Source organism: Podarcis filfolensis, assembly GCF_964270895.1.
Source record: "Podarcis filfolensis genome assembly, chromosome: 15".
Lineage (NCBI taxonomy): Eukaryota > Metazoa > Chordata > Lepidosauria > Squamata > Lacertidae > Podarcis > Podarcis filfolensis.
Window position 1 is genome coordinate 25271711 of NC_139618.1, and position 17559 is coordinate 25289269.

General features: G+C 43.7%; 1 protein-coding gene across 3 annotated transcripts in view; it reads left to right on the forward strand.

The window, feature by feature from the left end:
• Nucleotides 1-16356, forward strand: part of BCO2 (beta-carotene oxygenase 2) — a 76671-nt gene extending 60315 nt beyond the window's left edge. For all 3 annotated transcript variants that reach the window (XM_083588686.1, XM_083588688.1, XM_083588687.1), the window contains 11 exons: nt 1003-1207; nt 2477-2688; nt 5186-5301; nt 6589-6691; nt 9955-10086; nt 11317-11477; nt 12809-12976; nt 13820-13957; nt 14318-14500; nt 14600-14710; nt 15404-16356. In XM_083588686.1, coding sequence (XP_083444812.1) covers nt 1003-1207; nt 2477-2688; nt 5186-5301; nt 6589-6691; nt 9955-10086; nt 11317-11477; nt 12809-12976; nt 13820-13957; nt 14318-14500; nt 14600-14710; nt 15404-15520 — 1646 coding nt within the window. In that variant the 3' untranslated portion in view covers nt 15521-16356. The remainder of the gene's footprint in view (nt 1-1002; nt 1208-2476; nt 2689-5185; nt 5302-6588; nt 6692-9954; nt 10087-11316; nt 11478-12808; nt 12977-13819; nt 13958-14317; nt 14501-14599; nt 14711-15403) is intronic.
• Nucleotides 16357-17559: the final 1203 nt, after the last annotated feature.

Sequence of the window (17559 nt, forward strand, 5' to 3'; positions counted from 1 at the left end):
TGTTCCCTTTCTTGAAAGGGATATATTGGCAACTCCATGTTCTGCCTCAGTACATAATTATTACACATAGCATCAGATTTTCTTCTTTGAATGCATTTTACCAGAGCTTAACCACCAAAGGGATAATTGCTTTAACCCTGCAGGTGGATTTCCCCTTTCAAGCTTCTTGATCCTTAAAGATATAAGAAGGGGTTTTAGAATGCTGATCCCTGCTGAAGGCTCAATTAGACCGCATGTGAAAATATGATTATTCTTAAGTATTACACTTAAGACAAGCATGTCAATTGGTACATGGTTGTTGATAGCTGCTATAAAGCATATCCCTTATTTAATTTGCCTAGGCTGGTGTGTAGCTGTGTGTTCTGTGAGTTTTATTTCCCCCCCGGAAGGTCCTCCCTCTGCTTTTTTTAGGCAGGTTTTTATTGGGCAAATTTGTTGGTTTTGCTTAATGTAAGAAAATCTCTAAGTGGTTTACACAAACTACTGTCGTAAACACAAGCAAAAAATAAATAAATGCCTATTATCGACATGCAATAAAAAATCAAATAGAATATTAATCAAAACCTTGGAACAGAAATATGGGGGAGCTGTGGTCAGAAAATTGAGAGCCTGGGAAACCTGACATCCCAGTAATGTCTCTGAGGGTATGAGTTTATTTTCCCCATAGAAGTTCATTGCTGGGGGAAGGAAATAGTGCTAGAATTGGGCACATCCTTTGGTGAAGAAGAAGCCTGCCCCCATGTCTTTGACACTGGTGGTAGTCTCCACTGAGACAGAACTCTCTGTGTGCCACTCCTGCCAGGACTCATTATTTAGTTTTTCTGGGAAAATGCATTGCTTTGCCCAAGTATTACAGTATATCACATGCTCTTGTGACTCCATAGGTTGCAGCCTACACAATTTCACTTATGCGCACGGGAGCCTGGAATGCAACCTCCAGGTAAGTTGATGGGCGCCCGTATTCCTTTTTGGTCTGCTAGTTTCTTGCTTTTGTCTCCTCAGTGGTACCAAGTCTCCTATTGACCCAGAAACAGCAGCAGGTCTCCTTCAGCAACCGGAAGGGCTTGGAATGCATCTCGCCATTTTTCTGCAGCGTAGAAGAGACATCTCAAGCTATTCCTACGAAGATCGAGGGGCACATCCCCACCTGGCTGAAGGGCAAGCTGCTGAGGGTTGGCCCAGGGAAGTTTGAGTTTGGAAAAGACAAGTAAGGCCTGCTTGGTTTGCTGTGGCTGTGCCCTGCAAGGGATTCTAAACCTCAGAGATAAAAAAAGCCTGCATCTCTTTATGGATCAGGCCGTAGAAGCCACCCAGAAAAGTTACAAGCCACACAGGGATGTGCTCTTTCATACGTAGGTTGTTCTGTCAATTGTGTCTCCAGAAAGAAAATACAGTGGTACCTCGGGTTACATACGCTTCAGGTTACATACGCTTCAGGTTACAGACACCGCTAACCCAGAATTATTACCTCGGGTTAAGAACTTTGCTTCAGGATGAGAACAGAGATTGTGCTCTGGCGGCGTGGCAGCAGCGGGAGGCCTCATTAGCTAAAGTGGTGCTTCAGGTTAAGAACAGTTTCAGGTTAAGTACGGACCTCCGGAACGAATTAAGTACTTAACCCGAGGTACCACTGTACAAGAACCATGTTGTTCACAGCTGGCAAGGTTTGTTCTTAGGGATTCGAGAATTCTGTCCACCCCCATCTGCTTAGTGGTGGCAGGATTAACAGGCAAATCAGTATCCTGGAGATAGATTCTTTATTAATAAACATTTCTTGTTTCCCTCATCTAAAGGGAAGTTTTTAAGAAAAATGTTTCAGTCCTTTGAGATTTGCATTCATCGGTTTTGAACTTCCTCCCCACTCTGTGTGAAGTTTAGATAAATTCAATCAAACAAGTGTTTTCCCAAGTTTGGGAGATGTGTTTTCCCCTCCCTTTATTACCTGGCTGAGAAGGAAAAGATGAAATAACACACCTGTGTGCCCTCATCAATCCCCTTCCCCCCTGCCCCCAGAAATCAGCTTGTACATGATCTTGTTGCTGTTACTTTGGTATATATGTGGATTTTACATGGGCAGAACTGCATGTGCACATTTTATCATCAGTGAGGATCTAAGTAGGAGTAGGAGTAATAATAATCCTAATAAAATTATTACTTATACCCCACCCATCTGGCCAGGCCTCCCTAGCCAAGCTGGGTGGCTTCCAACAGAATATTAAAAACACAATAAAACATCAAACACTAAAAACTTCCTTAAACAGGGCTGCCTTCAGATGTCTTCTAAAAGTCAGATAGTTGTTTATTTCCTTGACATCTGGTGGGAGGGCATTCCACAGGGTGGGCGCCAATACCAAGAAGGCCGTCTGCCTTGGATGCCTAAAGTTGGCAGGAGCTGATAAGAGGAAATAGGTGAAATCAGTACCCTGTACTCCTATTCCTGCCCCCCGCTGACTAGATTTCTCTTCTCCAATGGAAGGTATAACCACTGGTTTGATGGCATGTCTCTGATGCACCAGTTTGACATTGAGGATGGAGTTGTGAAGTACAGCAGCAAGTTCCTAAGGAGCGATTCCTACATGGCTAACAGCCGGAACAACCGGATCATGATATCTGAGTTTGGAACCTTAGCTATGCCTGACCCTTGCAAGTCCATTTTTGAGCGCTTCATGTCAAGGTTTGAAGTGCCAAGTAAGTGTCAAAAAAGTTTATTAAGCCTTGCAATGCAACACAGACTAACCTTACAGAATAAGCAAGCAAAGAATATATTTTAGCACTTTTTCCCAACTGCTTTGATAGATCTTTTACCTTCTTTGATCCCACCACACAAAAAACTTTCTGTTGCTCCACCCTCCCACCTGGAGATTAAGATAAGCACCTTTCTTCATCTCATTTGCATGTAATTGGTTTCTGTTTCCTTCTCAAGCTCCCACAGTTCTTGTTCCAACTTTCACAGGCTTGCTCAGCCTTTCTTGAACATCGCTAAAATCCTTTCTTTAGCACTAAGAATGCCAAGAGGAGACACCTCTTACAATAAGGTTACCAGATGTTTTTCATTGAATCCGGGGACACTTTTCAACTTCATTGGATTTTGTATGGGGACATCTGGTAACCTTATCTTAGAATCTTTGGTGCCTTTTTTTTACCCCCTGCCCCCGTAGGGCCTCTATAGCTGCCTGACAATTCAAGTAAAAGGGATGTCTCAGGTTCCTCTGAATCAGTTCTACTGAGACTCCGCAGTGTATTTCATTCAGTTGCAGTGAGCTCAGCTTTCACAGTGTTGACAGTAATCCAAGAGAATGAGCCAAGAGGAAGGGACCATTTCATTGGCTCATATCAAAAACAGTCAAAGTGATTCTCTTTTTCAGGCCACTTGCCACAGTAAGGCAGGTTGCCACCACTTGTGTGTGTCTCCCCACCCTGTCCCCCACTTTCATTTGTGACTCCTGGAGGCACAAACAATTTTGACAAGGAAAACAGAATTTTATTTTTTCATTTTCTATTTTATATAAACAAATGAATTAAAAACATAAACATATAGTCCCTTCTGACTTCCCTCCCCACGCTCATTGCGGATCTTAATGTAATGATTTTCCCCTCTGCATCTCTATCATAACTCTATTTTTATAAATCCTTTGCCAATCCATAGTTTAAATCTTTACTACAAGTTTCCTGTTAGTCCTACCAATGTATGTGGTTGTTTACAATAGCTTTTCAAATAAATTATAAACTTTCCCCATTCTTTATTAAAGACCCCCTCTTCCTGGTTTCTAATTCTTCCTGTAAGATTTTTTCCATCTCAGAATAGTTCATCAATTTTGTTTGCCACTCTTCTTTGGTTGGAGGTGTACCATCTTTCCATTTCTGAGCTAAGAGAGTCTGTGCAGCTGTGCTCACGTAAATAAACAGTTTCGTCTGGTCCTTCAGGATCTCTGGTCCTATAATACCTAAAAGAAAAGCTTCTGGTTTCTTAGGAAACGTATTTTCAACACACACACCCAGTTCATTATATATAATTTCCCAGAAGTCTTTTGTCATCTTACATACCACCACATATGATTAAAAAGTACCCTCATTTTCTTTTCATTTCCAGCACATTTGTACATCAGCCTTTTTGAGTCCACGGCTCCCTTGACCAACTACGTTCTTTCTGCTGCACCCCTGTGGGGCTCAGGAGCCCAGTTATGTCCCCCCTTGCCTGCAGAGCTGACAGCCTCAAACATCCTCCCTTGTGGAGTGTTCCCTCAGCCTCCTCACCTCTGCTCTCTCCTTGGGAGTCCTCCCTGCAGCTGCTCCCAGAGGCACCATTCACCTGCAGAGCTTATAGCCAGGGCTGATGCAATAAACAGCCGTGCAAGCCTTTGGGAGGCAGAGACGCAAGAGGGCATCACAGGAGGGAGGGAAGGAAAGAGGGACAGAGGCCAGTGTTGCCCACGCCACCTCTGACCATCATTCAAGGCACCCCAGGGTGCCACGGCACACTGGATGAAAACCACTGGTTTAAAAGCCACCACCACCATCACCAAACCTTTTATTGGCATCACATCCAAGCATCCAAAACAAATCAATACAGAATTACCACTTCCCCAGTGGCCCAAAACATTTGCTAGAAGAAAGGAGGCAGAGTAGTCTATCGTCACATCTCTAGGTCTCCAGGGAGATCAGGTGTCTGCAGTGTATTTCAACGACAAAAACCCCCAAATAGAGATATTTAGCCACTAGCTTGGTGAGCTCCTGATCATTCCCCAGTAATAGAAAATGTATGACATCCAACTCTGATTTCTTTTTGGGGATGCAGAGTTGATCTAGAAATTGCTGACAGAGATCAACATATAGTTTACAATTAAGAACCATATGTGTAAGGGTTTCCACCAGGTGGTCTTCATATGGGCAAGTTCTTTCTCCTTCCACCCTGCCTGAGAACCTTCCCCAAAGGAGGTTTGATGGATTTGAATTAAACCTGTCCAGCGAAAAAGCCCTTCTTTCTTGAGGGTTAAGCAGAAATTCAAAGTAATTGTGGTTAGTTTCATGTGCCCAAGAAAGTTGAAAATAAAGAGAAGAACATGTTTTCTCTGCTGCTACTGTTAGTTTCTGGCACTCAATATTGGTTTAAAAGTGTCCATGCAACTCCAGTGATCCCAAGTGTTTTGTATCACACCCACAAACCAACCTGGGGTTTTTGTTCCAGAAATGACAGACAACTGCAATGTGAACTACGTGGTCTACAAAGGCGACTATTACGTCAGCACAGAAACCAACTTAATGCGTAAGGTCGATCCGGAAACCCTTGAAACAAAGGAGAAGGTAAAGGAACCTGAATCAGGTCAGACTGTTTGTCTATCAAGCCCAGTATGGTTCAGTCTGACTGAGAGTGGTTCTCTGGGTCTCCCAGGAATCCAGGACGGCTACCTGATGCTCTTAGAAGGTGAAGGAATAGAGGAATAGAGTTAAGGTCACAGGAGGAGGAAGCTGGATCACAGCACTTGCAGGGTGAGATTAAAGGTTCATAGGTGTTAGTTAAAGGTAAAGGGACCCCTGACCATTAGGTCCAGTCGTGACTGACTCTGGGGTTGCGGCGCTCATCTCGCTTTATTGGCCGAGGGAGCCGGCGTACAGCTTCCGGGTCATGTGGCCAGCATGACTAAGCCGCTTCTGGCAAACCAGAGCAGCGCACGGAAACGCCGTTTACCTTCCCGTTTACCTATTTATCTATTTGCACTTTGAGGTGCTTTCGAACTGCTAGGTTGGCAGGAGCAGGGACCGAGCCATGGGAGCTCACCCCATCGTGGGGATTTGAACCGCTGACCTTCTGATCGGCAAGCCCTAGGCTCTGTGGTTTAACCCACAGCGCCACCTGCGTCCCAGGTGTTAGTTAAGTCTCTGTAAATAAGCCGTATTGAAGGGCAGACCACCTTGGATGAGACTTGCTGTTTTGAGACTCAGACCTGGTCTGGTCTGCAGATGTGGCAGAGATGGGAATAACATGAGACCTGGAGTGGTAGAATGGCCTCTGCTGCTTCAGTTTGCAGGTGAGAGATCCCATTTTTGAATGTTTCCCTCCAAACTCAATGAAAGTAGAAAGCTAGCCCCGCAGGTAGAAACCTTCCAGTGCAGCCATTTCCCCTCAGGTCATTTGTACTGCAACTCTCATTGGATCCCAAACATCTGGAGAGTATCAGGTTAGCAAAGGCAGTTTCTCGTACAATCCCCACCCCCATTGTTCCAGTTTTCTATTGGCATGGCTATTTTGAAGAAGAAGGGCCATCCAGAAATGAAACCCCCCTTGAAATGGTAGAGTCCATTCTCTAACCCAGCAGATTACCAACCCTTTCGCACCCCAATCTTCTGCATGTGTGTATGAGGCTGTAGCATGCGCACTCTGACAAATGCATCTGCGAAGAAGTCAAAAGAGTCTGTTTACTGAAATCTGATTAGCAGAGGTAGCCAATGAGTGCCATTCACAACTAGTTGCAAAGGCAGAGATCCATGTTGTCTAGCTTATACCAGGGCTGGAGAAATATTTATAAATGAATCGCTTCCACCTAGACCCTGAAAGGGTAAATATATATATATATATATTTGCATTTGCAGGTGGATTGGACAAAGTACATTGCAGTGAATGGAGCAACTGCCCACCCACACTATGACCCAGACGGGACAGCGTATAACATGGGCAACTCGTATGGAAAACATGGTGAGATTGTATGGCTCAGAAGAGGCTGATTTTTCTGACTTCTAGGAGAATCGTGACATTGTGTATGAGATTGTGATGTTTCTATGCTAGGGATGGACTGGATGCGGAGCTCCATTCACTACTGGACCAGGTTCAAAGTGTTGGTACTACTATATAAAGCCCTATACAGCTCAGGACCAGATTCCCTGAGAGGCTGCCTTATTTCTTATATATACCCAGTAGGTCACTGTGGTCTGTGGGAGAGCTTCTCCTGCAACTTCCAAAGATACCAGAAGCTTGTTCCACAAGTTAGAGACAGAGCAATAGAATCCCTGGATTGCATGCACTGCCTCTGGTATATTTTCTTTACAGATTTATAAACCACTTTATAACCTGAGGCCATCAAAGCAGTGTACAACAAAACAAACTCTAAAAAAAGAATAAAGCACATTTTACAGATATCCCATAATTAATATCCCCTAAAATGACTGTTCCACGCTTCAGGAAAAGCCTTCTTCCACATTAATTATTGTTTTTTCTGCAACAGTAGCTACTCTTTTTTGGGGGGCGGGATGTACATGTTTATAAAAACATAACATGTAAAGACCACCCTGCCCTCATGGCAACATCATTAATTTATTTTTCTGACGCACATGATCACAGCAATATTGTCCTTTGTGCATCAAAATATTTGCTCATCTTCAGAAAGACGTTAGCTCCCCTGATGAAATATATATCACACTTGTGACTCTTGGATGAGGGCTGCTAAGAGACAGGCAATAGCAGCATTCAAGGCAAACACTGGCAGATCCCCTCTCCTTATAATCTTACTTTGATGAAAGATTCCTCACTCCACTTTCTCACAGCTCTGATTAAAACACACAAAACAGCTTGACAACTAGCTGACAGGAATTTATCTGTTGATTTTTCCAGTCCTGTAACTGATTCTGCACTGTACATGGCTGTGTGCATTGAAATGAAATGGTGCAAAGCGTATTTCTATTGGCTTCAGTGGCGATTGCAGCCTACTTGTCGCTGTGCTTGGGGCAGCGATGGTGAAGTCAGATGTGTATGAAGTGTAGAGAGAATGCACTAAACTGAAATATTTGGAGTATTTATTGTAACTGGCAATATCAAGCTTGCAATGAAGAGAAGTGCTGCAGGAGGAGAGCCCTGAAAGAAATTTTCAGCACCCTGCATTGTTGAAGTTTAGGCAGCCAACTTGCTCCAATTACTCCCAGCAATTTTGTGAATTTGCTGAACTTTCAATGTTGTTGCTCTGTGCACTTGCTTCTGTTCGCTTCTATGTCAGGACATGTGAATAGCAGGGAAAGGTGCCAGGCTCCTGTCATTATATAATAAAACATTTGGGGCAGACTTGGAAAACAATGTAGAAGTCTGCAGAACTAGTTTTGCATTCTTTCCTGCAGCTCATATTTCACTTTTGTTCAGAGCACCAGTTTGGGTGGATCAGATGTCTGCTGCATTATTGTTCAAGCATTACTTTTGCCAAGACAGACACTTCATAAACAAAGGTTTTAGATGCAGAAATTGCAGCAGATGCAGCTTGCTCTTTATATGTCTGCCTGGTCACTCTGTCGGACCGCACTGCCAATTGTCTAATCGATTTCTGTTTGGAACTGTCAGAGAGCAATACCTTTTCCAGTGCACCTGGTAGCAGACAAAGGCAAGGGGCTTTTGATTTGCTGAAGATGGGTGGTGGTGGTGGTCAGGGAAGATGATCATTATATTTTCTCTTCTCTTCTGCTTTTATTCAAAATAATTTATTTATCCAAAGCATTTCTACTCTGTTCTTCAGCCAGAACTGCTCCCAGGGTAGTTTGCAAATTCATAAAAACAACAACAGTCCTTGCTGGCTCCTCAGGATTACAATGTAAAAATACATGGTTGGCATCCATCTGTGTTGGGAGACAATGGAGGAGTGTGCCTTTGGGAATGAGGTCAAGCTGTTGGATGGTTGCAGCGCCTGCTGTGGCTGTAGAGACCGATATAGGAGAGACATGTTTTGTTGCAGCTGGGGCAGATGAAGACGTCCGGTTGTGTTGCTGCAGATGCACCATGGCGTTTCTTCTCTCTGCTTCTCTCTTCTCCCAGAGGTCATTTCTCCTCTGGTCATTGCTATGGATACATGACTTGACTGCCTGTCTCCAGGCACTGCGGTCGTCTGCAAGGGATTCCCACATGTGGCCGGGTTGATGTTGCCAGCCTTCATGCCACGTTTGCAGACATCTTTGTCATGCAGAAGGGAAAAGGGATGGGGAGAGAAGTGGTTGCAGTCTCTAATGCAGCCTTCCTCAACCTGGTGCCTTCAAAGTGTTTTGGACTACAACTCCAGCACGTCTGTTGTAGTCAACATCTGAAGGGCCCCCAGTTCAGGAAAGCTGCTGTAATGTCATGGAAAGCATGGGAGTTTGGCAAGCGCTTTCTGGTTAGATCACTGGTGTTCCTAACACTGCCTGTGGCCCTTGGACATGAATAAGAGGCTTCTGTCACATGAATAAGACAAGAACTGGCCCAGAACCTTTATGTGCTTATCGTTTCACAACCATGCGTTGGAGGTTGTGTCTTCCACCCTCTTATATTAAATCCAAATCAGTGGCATGGAGTGTGCATGGCCTTATTCTCAACTGGAAACATGGAGGCTTATGAATCGCAATGCCTTGAGTCATGCATTTCTTCCAAAACCCCACATCAACAATTATGGAGCCAATGTCTAGTTCCATCTGTAGCTGGACTGCTGGCCGGGTCATGTTCTGAGCACAATTCAAAGTGTTGGTGCTGACCGTTAAAGTCCTAAATGGCCTCAGCCCTGTATCCTTCAAGGAGTGTTTCCATCCCCATCGTCCAGCCCGGATACTGAGGTCCAGCACTGAGGACCTTCTGGTGGTTCCCTCCCTGTGAGAAGTGAGGTTACAGGGAACCAGGCAGAGGGACTTCTCGGTAGTAGTGCCCACTCTGTGGAACGCCCTCCCATCAGATGTCAAGGAAATAAACAACTATCTGACTTTTAGAAGACATCTTAAGGCAGCCTTGTATAATGAAGGTTTTAATGGTTGATGTTTTATTGTGCTTTTAATATTCTGTTGGAAGCCACCCAGTGTGGCTAGGGAGGCCTGGCCAGATGGGCGGGGTATAAGTAATAAATCATAATCATAATAACTACTACTACGACTACTGGGAGCCACCCAGGATGGCTGGGGCAACCCAGTCAGATGGGCAGCTAATAATCATAAAAAATAGTAATTGCATTTTCTCTCTTCCAGGCTCCAACTATAACATCATCTGTGTCCCCCCACAGACGTCGGGCTCCGATGACTCTAGCCTGCAGGGTGCAAAAGTGCTGTGTTCTATTGAGCCAGAGGATAAGATGAAACCTTCCTATTACCACAGCTTTGGTGAGAGTTGCCAGCCCTCTTTTTAAGTGGAGCAGATGTACCCATAGTCGATGTTGCAAGGATGGAACATCTCTGAGTCAAAGCCAGACGAAATGAAAGCCTAGTCAGTGGGTTGGAATAGAAATTCATCAAATCACTTTAACACAGCCAATAGACTGAAAAGAACAGAAGTGCACCGGAATCTCAGATTCAAAAGTGTAACATAAAGATTACCAGTTAGAGCTACAGTTATCTTGGACTGGTCCCTGGAGATAGTCCTTCCAGTTTCAGATGTTGAGGAATCCTATTGTTCTCACTGATATTAATAGAAATTTAGCCACCATCAGTGATACCCTTGGGTTTTTATCTTCCATGGGATATTTAACTTATCATTTTACTGACTTTCCTGGAGATTTGGTTACTAAAGGGCCAGTCGTATGCTGCCAGACTCCAGCACTGAAATTATAAAATAGGACATGCTCTACAGATTCTACCTCCTGTCATGTCCCATATGGAGGAGGAGGAGGAAGGGTGAGAGCCGAACACAGACAGCTTGGAGGACAACAAGCTTTGTCTAAGCACTGCAAAAGGTGCTCCCAGGTAAATGTGCTAACAGCCCTGTTTCCATTAAAAAAACATAAAGCTCTTAAGCCAAAGGTTTAAGGTTGGCAACCATGCTCTTATCTCAGAAGAGCACTGTCCTGTTTCCAAAAGTGCAGCTGCATTAGGAACACGTCTTGGGATCTGTAGGAATTTAATTTGGACAATATTTAACTAGACCGCACTCCTCTAGTCCAAAAAGCAGCTCCATAAAGAAATGGGGAGGTTATCCTATTATTACAAACTTTTAATAGCTGCAGGAATATACTGATCACTTTTGTTATTCTTTTTTTTTTAAGCAGACTACTTAGCACAAATCACAAGCGGTATAGTGAGATGTGCTATAGAAATAGTGCAATTAATACTCTGATTAAATATATTTTATTCAAAGCTTTACATATTGAAGCCTTCCCCAACCTGGTGCTTTTGGACTACAACGCCACATGCTGGCTGTGGCTAATGGGATCTGTAGTCCAAGATCGTTTAGAGCATACCAGGTTGCACTGGATGCAATTTGAAACTCCTTCGGCAAGGAAAGGTCAAGATAGCAGGAGGAAAGTTAGGCGTGGCCATGACGGAAAGCAAAGCAGCAGGGGCTTAGCAGTGTTGTTGGAAGTGTTTGTCCTGAGCCTTGTTGTCTCCTGTTTGTAGGAATGAGTGAAAACTATGTGATCTTTATTGAGCAGCCACTCAAAATGAACCTCTGGAAGTTCATCACAGCCAAGGTTCTTGGGAAATCTTTTTTGGAAGCGATCAGCTGGGAGCCTGAGCACAGTACCCGCTTCCATGTAGTAAACAAGCTCACTGGGCAGGTACGTCTTCTGGGTTCACTGCCTCATGACCTGTTTTTCTTTTCTGGGCAGTGCCTAGCTTTTGCTACAATAGGTTTACCTACTGAAAAACTGCCCAGCAGCCAAGTCTGCTGACTTCTTGAGTTTTGAAGGAATGAGCTCATGTCACTTACTCATAATGCAGCTGCAAGTATATAAGGGGTGAGGAACATTCTGCAGCTTGGGGAACCATCTGCCCTCATGGGCAAATGCACAAGGGATACTGTATGTATCACAGTATCCAAGGCCACATTTCAGCCTGGCAGAAGCACTCAAGGAAGATGCAGTGATGGGCCAGGGAGTGCATGGCCTGGGGGTTGATAGAGTAATGTGGAGGGCCACATACAGCCCATAGGCTGGAAGTTCCCTACGCCTGAAGAATTTCACTTCTTCATAATGTACCCCTGAATACTAGCTTCTGGGAATAAACAACTGGGAAAGATCTCCTTGCATTCAAGCCCTGCTTATGAGATTTGAGAGGCCTCTGGCTATCAACTGGGGGGAAGTAGAAAGCTGCACTAGATGGAACTAAAGATTCACCTTCCTGGATGATATATTCTCAAACTCCTGCAAGGCTTCTGCAATCTGCCTCTGTTGTAACAACATGAATTCAGTTGATAGCCATGTCACTTTCTCAAAACCAGATTCTTGCCGGAGCGCCAAAACCTGCATACCTGGTACAAATTTTGCATGTTGGACAAGCTCTGCAATCATCTACCATGGGCTGGGGAGCTTGAAATATCAGATTCCTCATACGTAGCTATCTGGCTGTTGAAGTTTTCAGGTATACAGTGGTACCTCGGGTTACATACGCTTCAGGTTACATACGCTTCAGGTTACAGACTCCACTAACCCAGAAATAGTGCTTCAGGTTAAGAACTTTGCTTCAGGATGAGGACAGAAATCGTGCTCCGGCGGCACAGCAGCAGAAGGAGGCCCCATTAACTAAAGTGGTGCTTCAGGCTAAGAACAGTTTCAGGTTAAGAACGGACCTCCGGAACGAATTAAGTATGTAACCCGAGGTACCACTGTATAAGGCACCATCTCATGACATTGCTAACTATTGCCCCCCAACCCTGCCCCCTCACTCTTTGTGAAGTGTGATACTTTAGCCACCTCCTGTAGCAGCAGAGGGCTATGAAGTAGAAGCTGGCTAGCAGATTTCCTACTTTTGCCCCTGTATTAAAAACCTTTCCAGCAACGCTGAAATATATACCTTAAGATTTTCGGAGGGGATGCTTTGTGGAATGTTCTCTAGGTGTCACTGAGGGCCTGAGATGCCATCACTGGCATGTCTTGTGTTCCTTGCACAGGTGTTGCCCGGGCAGTACTGCAGTGAGCCTCTCTTGTTTTTCCATCAAATCAATGCCTTTGAAGATCAAGGATGCATCGTCCTTGACCTATGCTGTCAAGATGATGGAGGGGCTCTTGACGTTTACCGGCTGCAAAACCTCCATAAGGCAGGCGAGGCTCTGGATCAGGTAAAGCCAATGTTTGGAGGCAGTTGGGGAGGCCAGTAAGCTGAAGCTGAATCCTGGCAAGATGGAGGCACTGTTGGTGGGTGGTTCTCATATTCAGGAATTGTGTAAGCAGCCTGTTGTAGGCAGATGGCATCAGTGGCAAGGAACGCCTAGGTACAGCTCCTGCTGCATTCAGCTATGTCTTTTCCTGGAGCAAGATTCCCTTTCCCTCTCATTACATGCTGTGAAGGTGGAGTTTAGTGCATAATTAACTATGGGGAGTACAGCTGTGCTGTTGTTGTGGGTGTGGGGTTGCAGTCGTGAGCACAGCATTTCAGTCCAGTGGGTCATCTTCAGTGCTAGTCCTACATAAAATTAATGAACTTATAGTCATGTCCATTAACTTCAATGGGTCTACTCTGATTTGGACTGGCATTGGATATAATGCCATTCTGTGCCCAAAGCATGTGTAGCTTGTAGCTGCACTTGACAGCTAGTCGTGTAGGCAGTTGAAATCTCCAGCTTCCAGAAGAAAGAAGCTTTGAATCACCAATGGTGCACTTTAACATTTCACCATCTTTAAATCCATTTTGTACAGATTATTTGGTTGGAGAACATCAGCATAAAATTCAGAGAAGTGCAGATATCAAAGGGTAGCTATATTTTGGTTTGCATTTTATTTTAGAAAGTGCAGGTTTGCATTAAAATCAGAACTGAACCAAATTTATCCCAAGAAAGAGCCCAAGCTGGGAGGCCAAGGAATTCTATTTCTCTACTGGTTGGTTCTTGCTCCCTATCTCCATACCAGGCCTGCAAAAGGGGACCAGTTCTTCCTTTTGCAATGACATCCTGTCTCCTTGGCAGGCCTACAATTCAGTGGCAAGGCCGTATCCACGACGCTTTGTTCTGCCCATCACTGTGGATCCCAGTGCAGCTGTGGGACAGAATCTCAGCCCCTTGTCCTACACATCGGCGACAGCCACGAAAGAGTCCAACGGGAAGGTACGTAGTCTCTGTACAAATGGATGCTATAGGGGCTACCGTTTATGCCTGACATTTCCATATTGTGCTGAACTCGCTCTCCACGTGGTTGTATTGCCCACCAACATCCCTTTTGCTCCTATGTGCTGTAGCCGCCAAGCTGCTCCTTGCCAAAAGAAAATGTAAACACTGGGCTCCAATTTAGCAAGCATGTGAATATAGGAACTGACATTTCCAAAGGATCATGGGAAAGACCACTGCCTGGTGCCCTGAAGAGCTACTGCCAGCCAGAGAAGGCAATACTAGGCTAGATGGAGAAACAGGCTTACCTAGTATAAGGCAACGGCCAATATACCTATAACGTGCCGATTCCTTTTCCAGATCTGGTGCACATATGAAAGTCTACATAATGAGAACCTCAAGGAAGCAGGGGGTCTTGAATTCCCCCAGATTAACTATTCTTATTACAACACGAAGAAATATCGTTACTTCTATGGTTGTGGCTTTGGGCATATGGTTGGTGACTCACTGATTAAGACTGACATAAAGACCAAGGAGATGAAGGTAAAAGGATGAAACACAGTTAATTTCAGGGTGGGCGAGAGCCGGCTCTTAAAACCCACAATAAGGAGCCTGTTTTGTCCCCTTGTTTTTTCCTGCAAGATTTGGCGACAGGATGGAATGTATCCTTCTGAGCCAGTGTTTGTGCCAGAACCTAACTCTCCTGCAGAAGATCGTGGGATTATTCTGTCCGTTGTGCTCACAGCCAAGCAGGTAATTTGGTCTTCGTTGCCTATATAAATGGGCCACTGTCTGAACGCTAATTTTAGGGCCAGGAATATATAATATATAATATATAATATATAATATATAATATATAATATATAATATATAATATATAATATATAATATATATATAATATATAATATATAATATACAACAACAATAACAATGATCTCCAGTGAACACTGGTGTGTACAGAAGGATCCTGTGTTCTGCTTCGAAACGCAAGAACTTTGTGGGTGCTTCCACACAACAGTTCAGTGTGTGGATTTGGTGCTGTTCCTGCATGCAACCTTTGCGTAGCTTCCATGTGACATCCTCCTCATCAAAATGCCAATCCCATATAGTTTTCTCCCATTTAATCTGAATTTACCATTTCTGTGGAATATCTGATAAGTGAAATAACCCGGGCAAGGTGTGGTTCAAATTTGGAGCAGGTGAGGATATCAAATGGAATTTTGATGAGGATGGCATTGGGAAGGTGCTGTGCAAAACTTGCACGCATGGACAGTGCTGGGTCCACAGTAAACTGCCATGTGCAAGCACCCTGTACAGCTTCTCTGTTCCTCTGTGTTTCACCTTTCTAATTTAATTGAAAAGAGCATCGTGAGAGGGTGCATTGGTGGGAGATAATCCTGCATTTCAGTATTGTTGTTTGACTTTGACCATCATTCTTGTTTCAGAATCGAGGTACCTTCCTGCTCATTCTGGATGCTGAGAATTTTACTGAACTGGGCCGGGCAGAAGTCCCTGTCCAGTTCCCCTATGGTTTTCATGGCATCTTTGTTCCAGGTCAATAGAGATTAGCCAGTGGTCACATAGCAGGATGCGGAGGAGAAAGAGTCTGCTCTACAATGCTCTGCGCTTAAAACCTTTGACAAGATACTTAATCTTAACCTGTCTAGGGGTGCCACCAGGCTGTCACTATTTGAGGGAGGGATTGAAGTGCATCTGTGAATTTAGGTTTGCAGAATTAAGGCGGATTAAACACAGGAATCTGTTTTATACCAAGTCAAACCATTGCTATGTAGCTCAGTATTATCTGCACTGACCCAACAGTGGCTCTCTGGGGCTTCAGCCCCACCAAGAGATGCTGGTGATTGAACCTGGCATTGAACTTCTGCATGCAAAGCAGGTGTCCCACCATTGATCTACAGCCCTTTCCTTGGTACAGAAAAAACCACTAAAAAACTGACCTTTTAAAGTTTGGAAAGCTACAGGGAAATGCATTGGAAAATTGTGGGATTAACAATTTATTAATGGGAAGATCCCACCAGCAAATTGCTGTGTAACCTTGCTACAGATTTGAAAGAATACTCTGCAAAGACCACACCATAAACTTCTTAAGTAAGCTTTGCGCAAGCAAATCAGCTCAATAAACAGGCCTTCTAGAGGAGTTCTCGGGACTATTCTGATCCACAGAGATGTTCAAAAGGAAATAGGTTAATGAGTGTGAGAGCTGTTGCCAATGAAAGAAAAACATTGACCATAAATCCGAGTTTTTTTAAAGGAGGCACTCAAGCAATATCAACTTCAAATCTAACCTTTTGGACAATTCTAATTGTTTAGCCTTTATTTTTGTATTATCTATATTGAGATTTACTTATCTACATGCAATTAAAGCGCTTTGGACATATTCTGTATATTTTCAAATCTTTTCAATGATAACAGCAATGTTTTAATGTGCTTTGTACTCTTTTGGAGAAGTTGGCTGCTGAACGAAGGGGTGGAGAGAGAAACAGACAGAGGAGAGAAACAGAGAAAGGGATGCCCTGATTCTGTTAGGGATTTGTGTTTTGTTTTTTGGTAACACAACGTTGCACCTGCAGGAGCTGACAGGTGGAAATGAGGTCTTCTTCCCAGGGGCAGTATGCTAAGAACCAGACGACCGCCTCCGTGTCTGGAGGTGTTGCTTTCATTCATTAGGTCAACCTTCACCATATTGGTACCCTAAAAATGTTTTGGAGTACAACAACCATCAGCCCCACCCCACCCAGAATTGAGCTGTAGTCCAAAACATCTGGGAAGAGCACCAGGAACCTAGGAAACTGCCTTATAGTGAGTCACACCATTTGTCTGTCTATTTATTGATTTATTTAATAAAATTTATATACCGCTTGGCGTAGATAAACCTCAAAGCGGACAACAAAAAGATAAAACAATAAAATTGTCACTAAAGACTTGCAACCATAATTTAAAACATAAAAATGTAAAGGTAAAAGAGCCCTGACAGAAGTTTAAAACTGCAAAAAACTAGACTTAAAACAAATTAAAATCAAGAAGGCTCAAAAACAGAGTCTGCAGTGTGTGTGTGTGTGCAGTGTGTATGCGTGTGTGCAGTGTGTATGTGTGTGTGCAGTGTGTATGTGTGTCTGCAGTGTGTGTCATTCTGAACTTTTTCTATGGTTTATTACTGAAGATCATGGCACAAATAAAAAGGTTGACATAAGGAGATCCCCATTCTGAACTTTCTTGACCTTGGTACCAATCTTACCTCAAACATGCCCTGGAAGACTCCTGAGCTCCTAATACCTTGAATAAAGATCAGTACATGTAATCTAGTTACCAGTAAAATCTAATCAACATCTCCCGTTAAAGAATGCTTGCTACCAGGCAAACTGCCATGATAACAAGGAAGCAAAGAAGGATAACCAGTTTAGTCATTGCTCACTAGGATTATACTTTTTCAACTTTTAATTAAGCAGAATAAACAAAATGGGAAATTTTGGGAAGAAACAACATGACAATCAAACTATTGGAGTTATAGAAATCGCTCCTCTCAAAGCCCACTTCCCGTTTTCATTAGATTGCATTGGCTAAAATTACTACAAAAACCTTA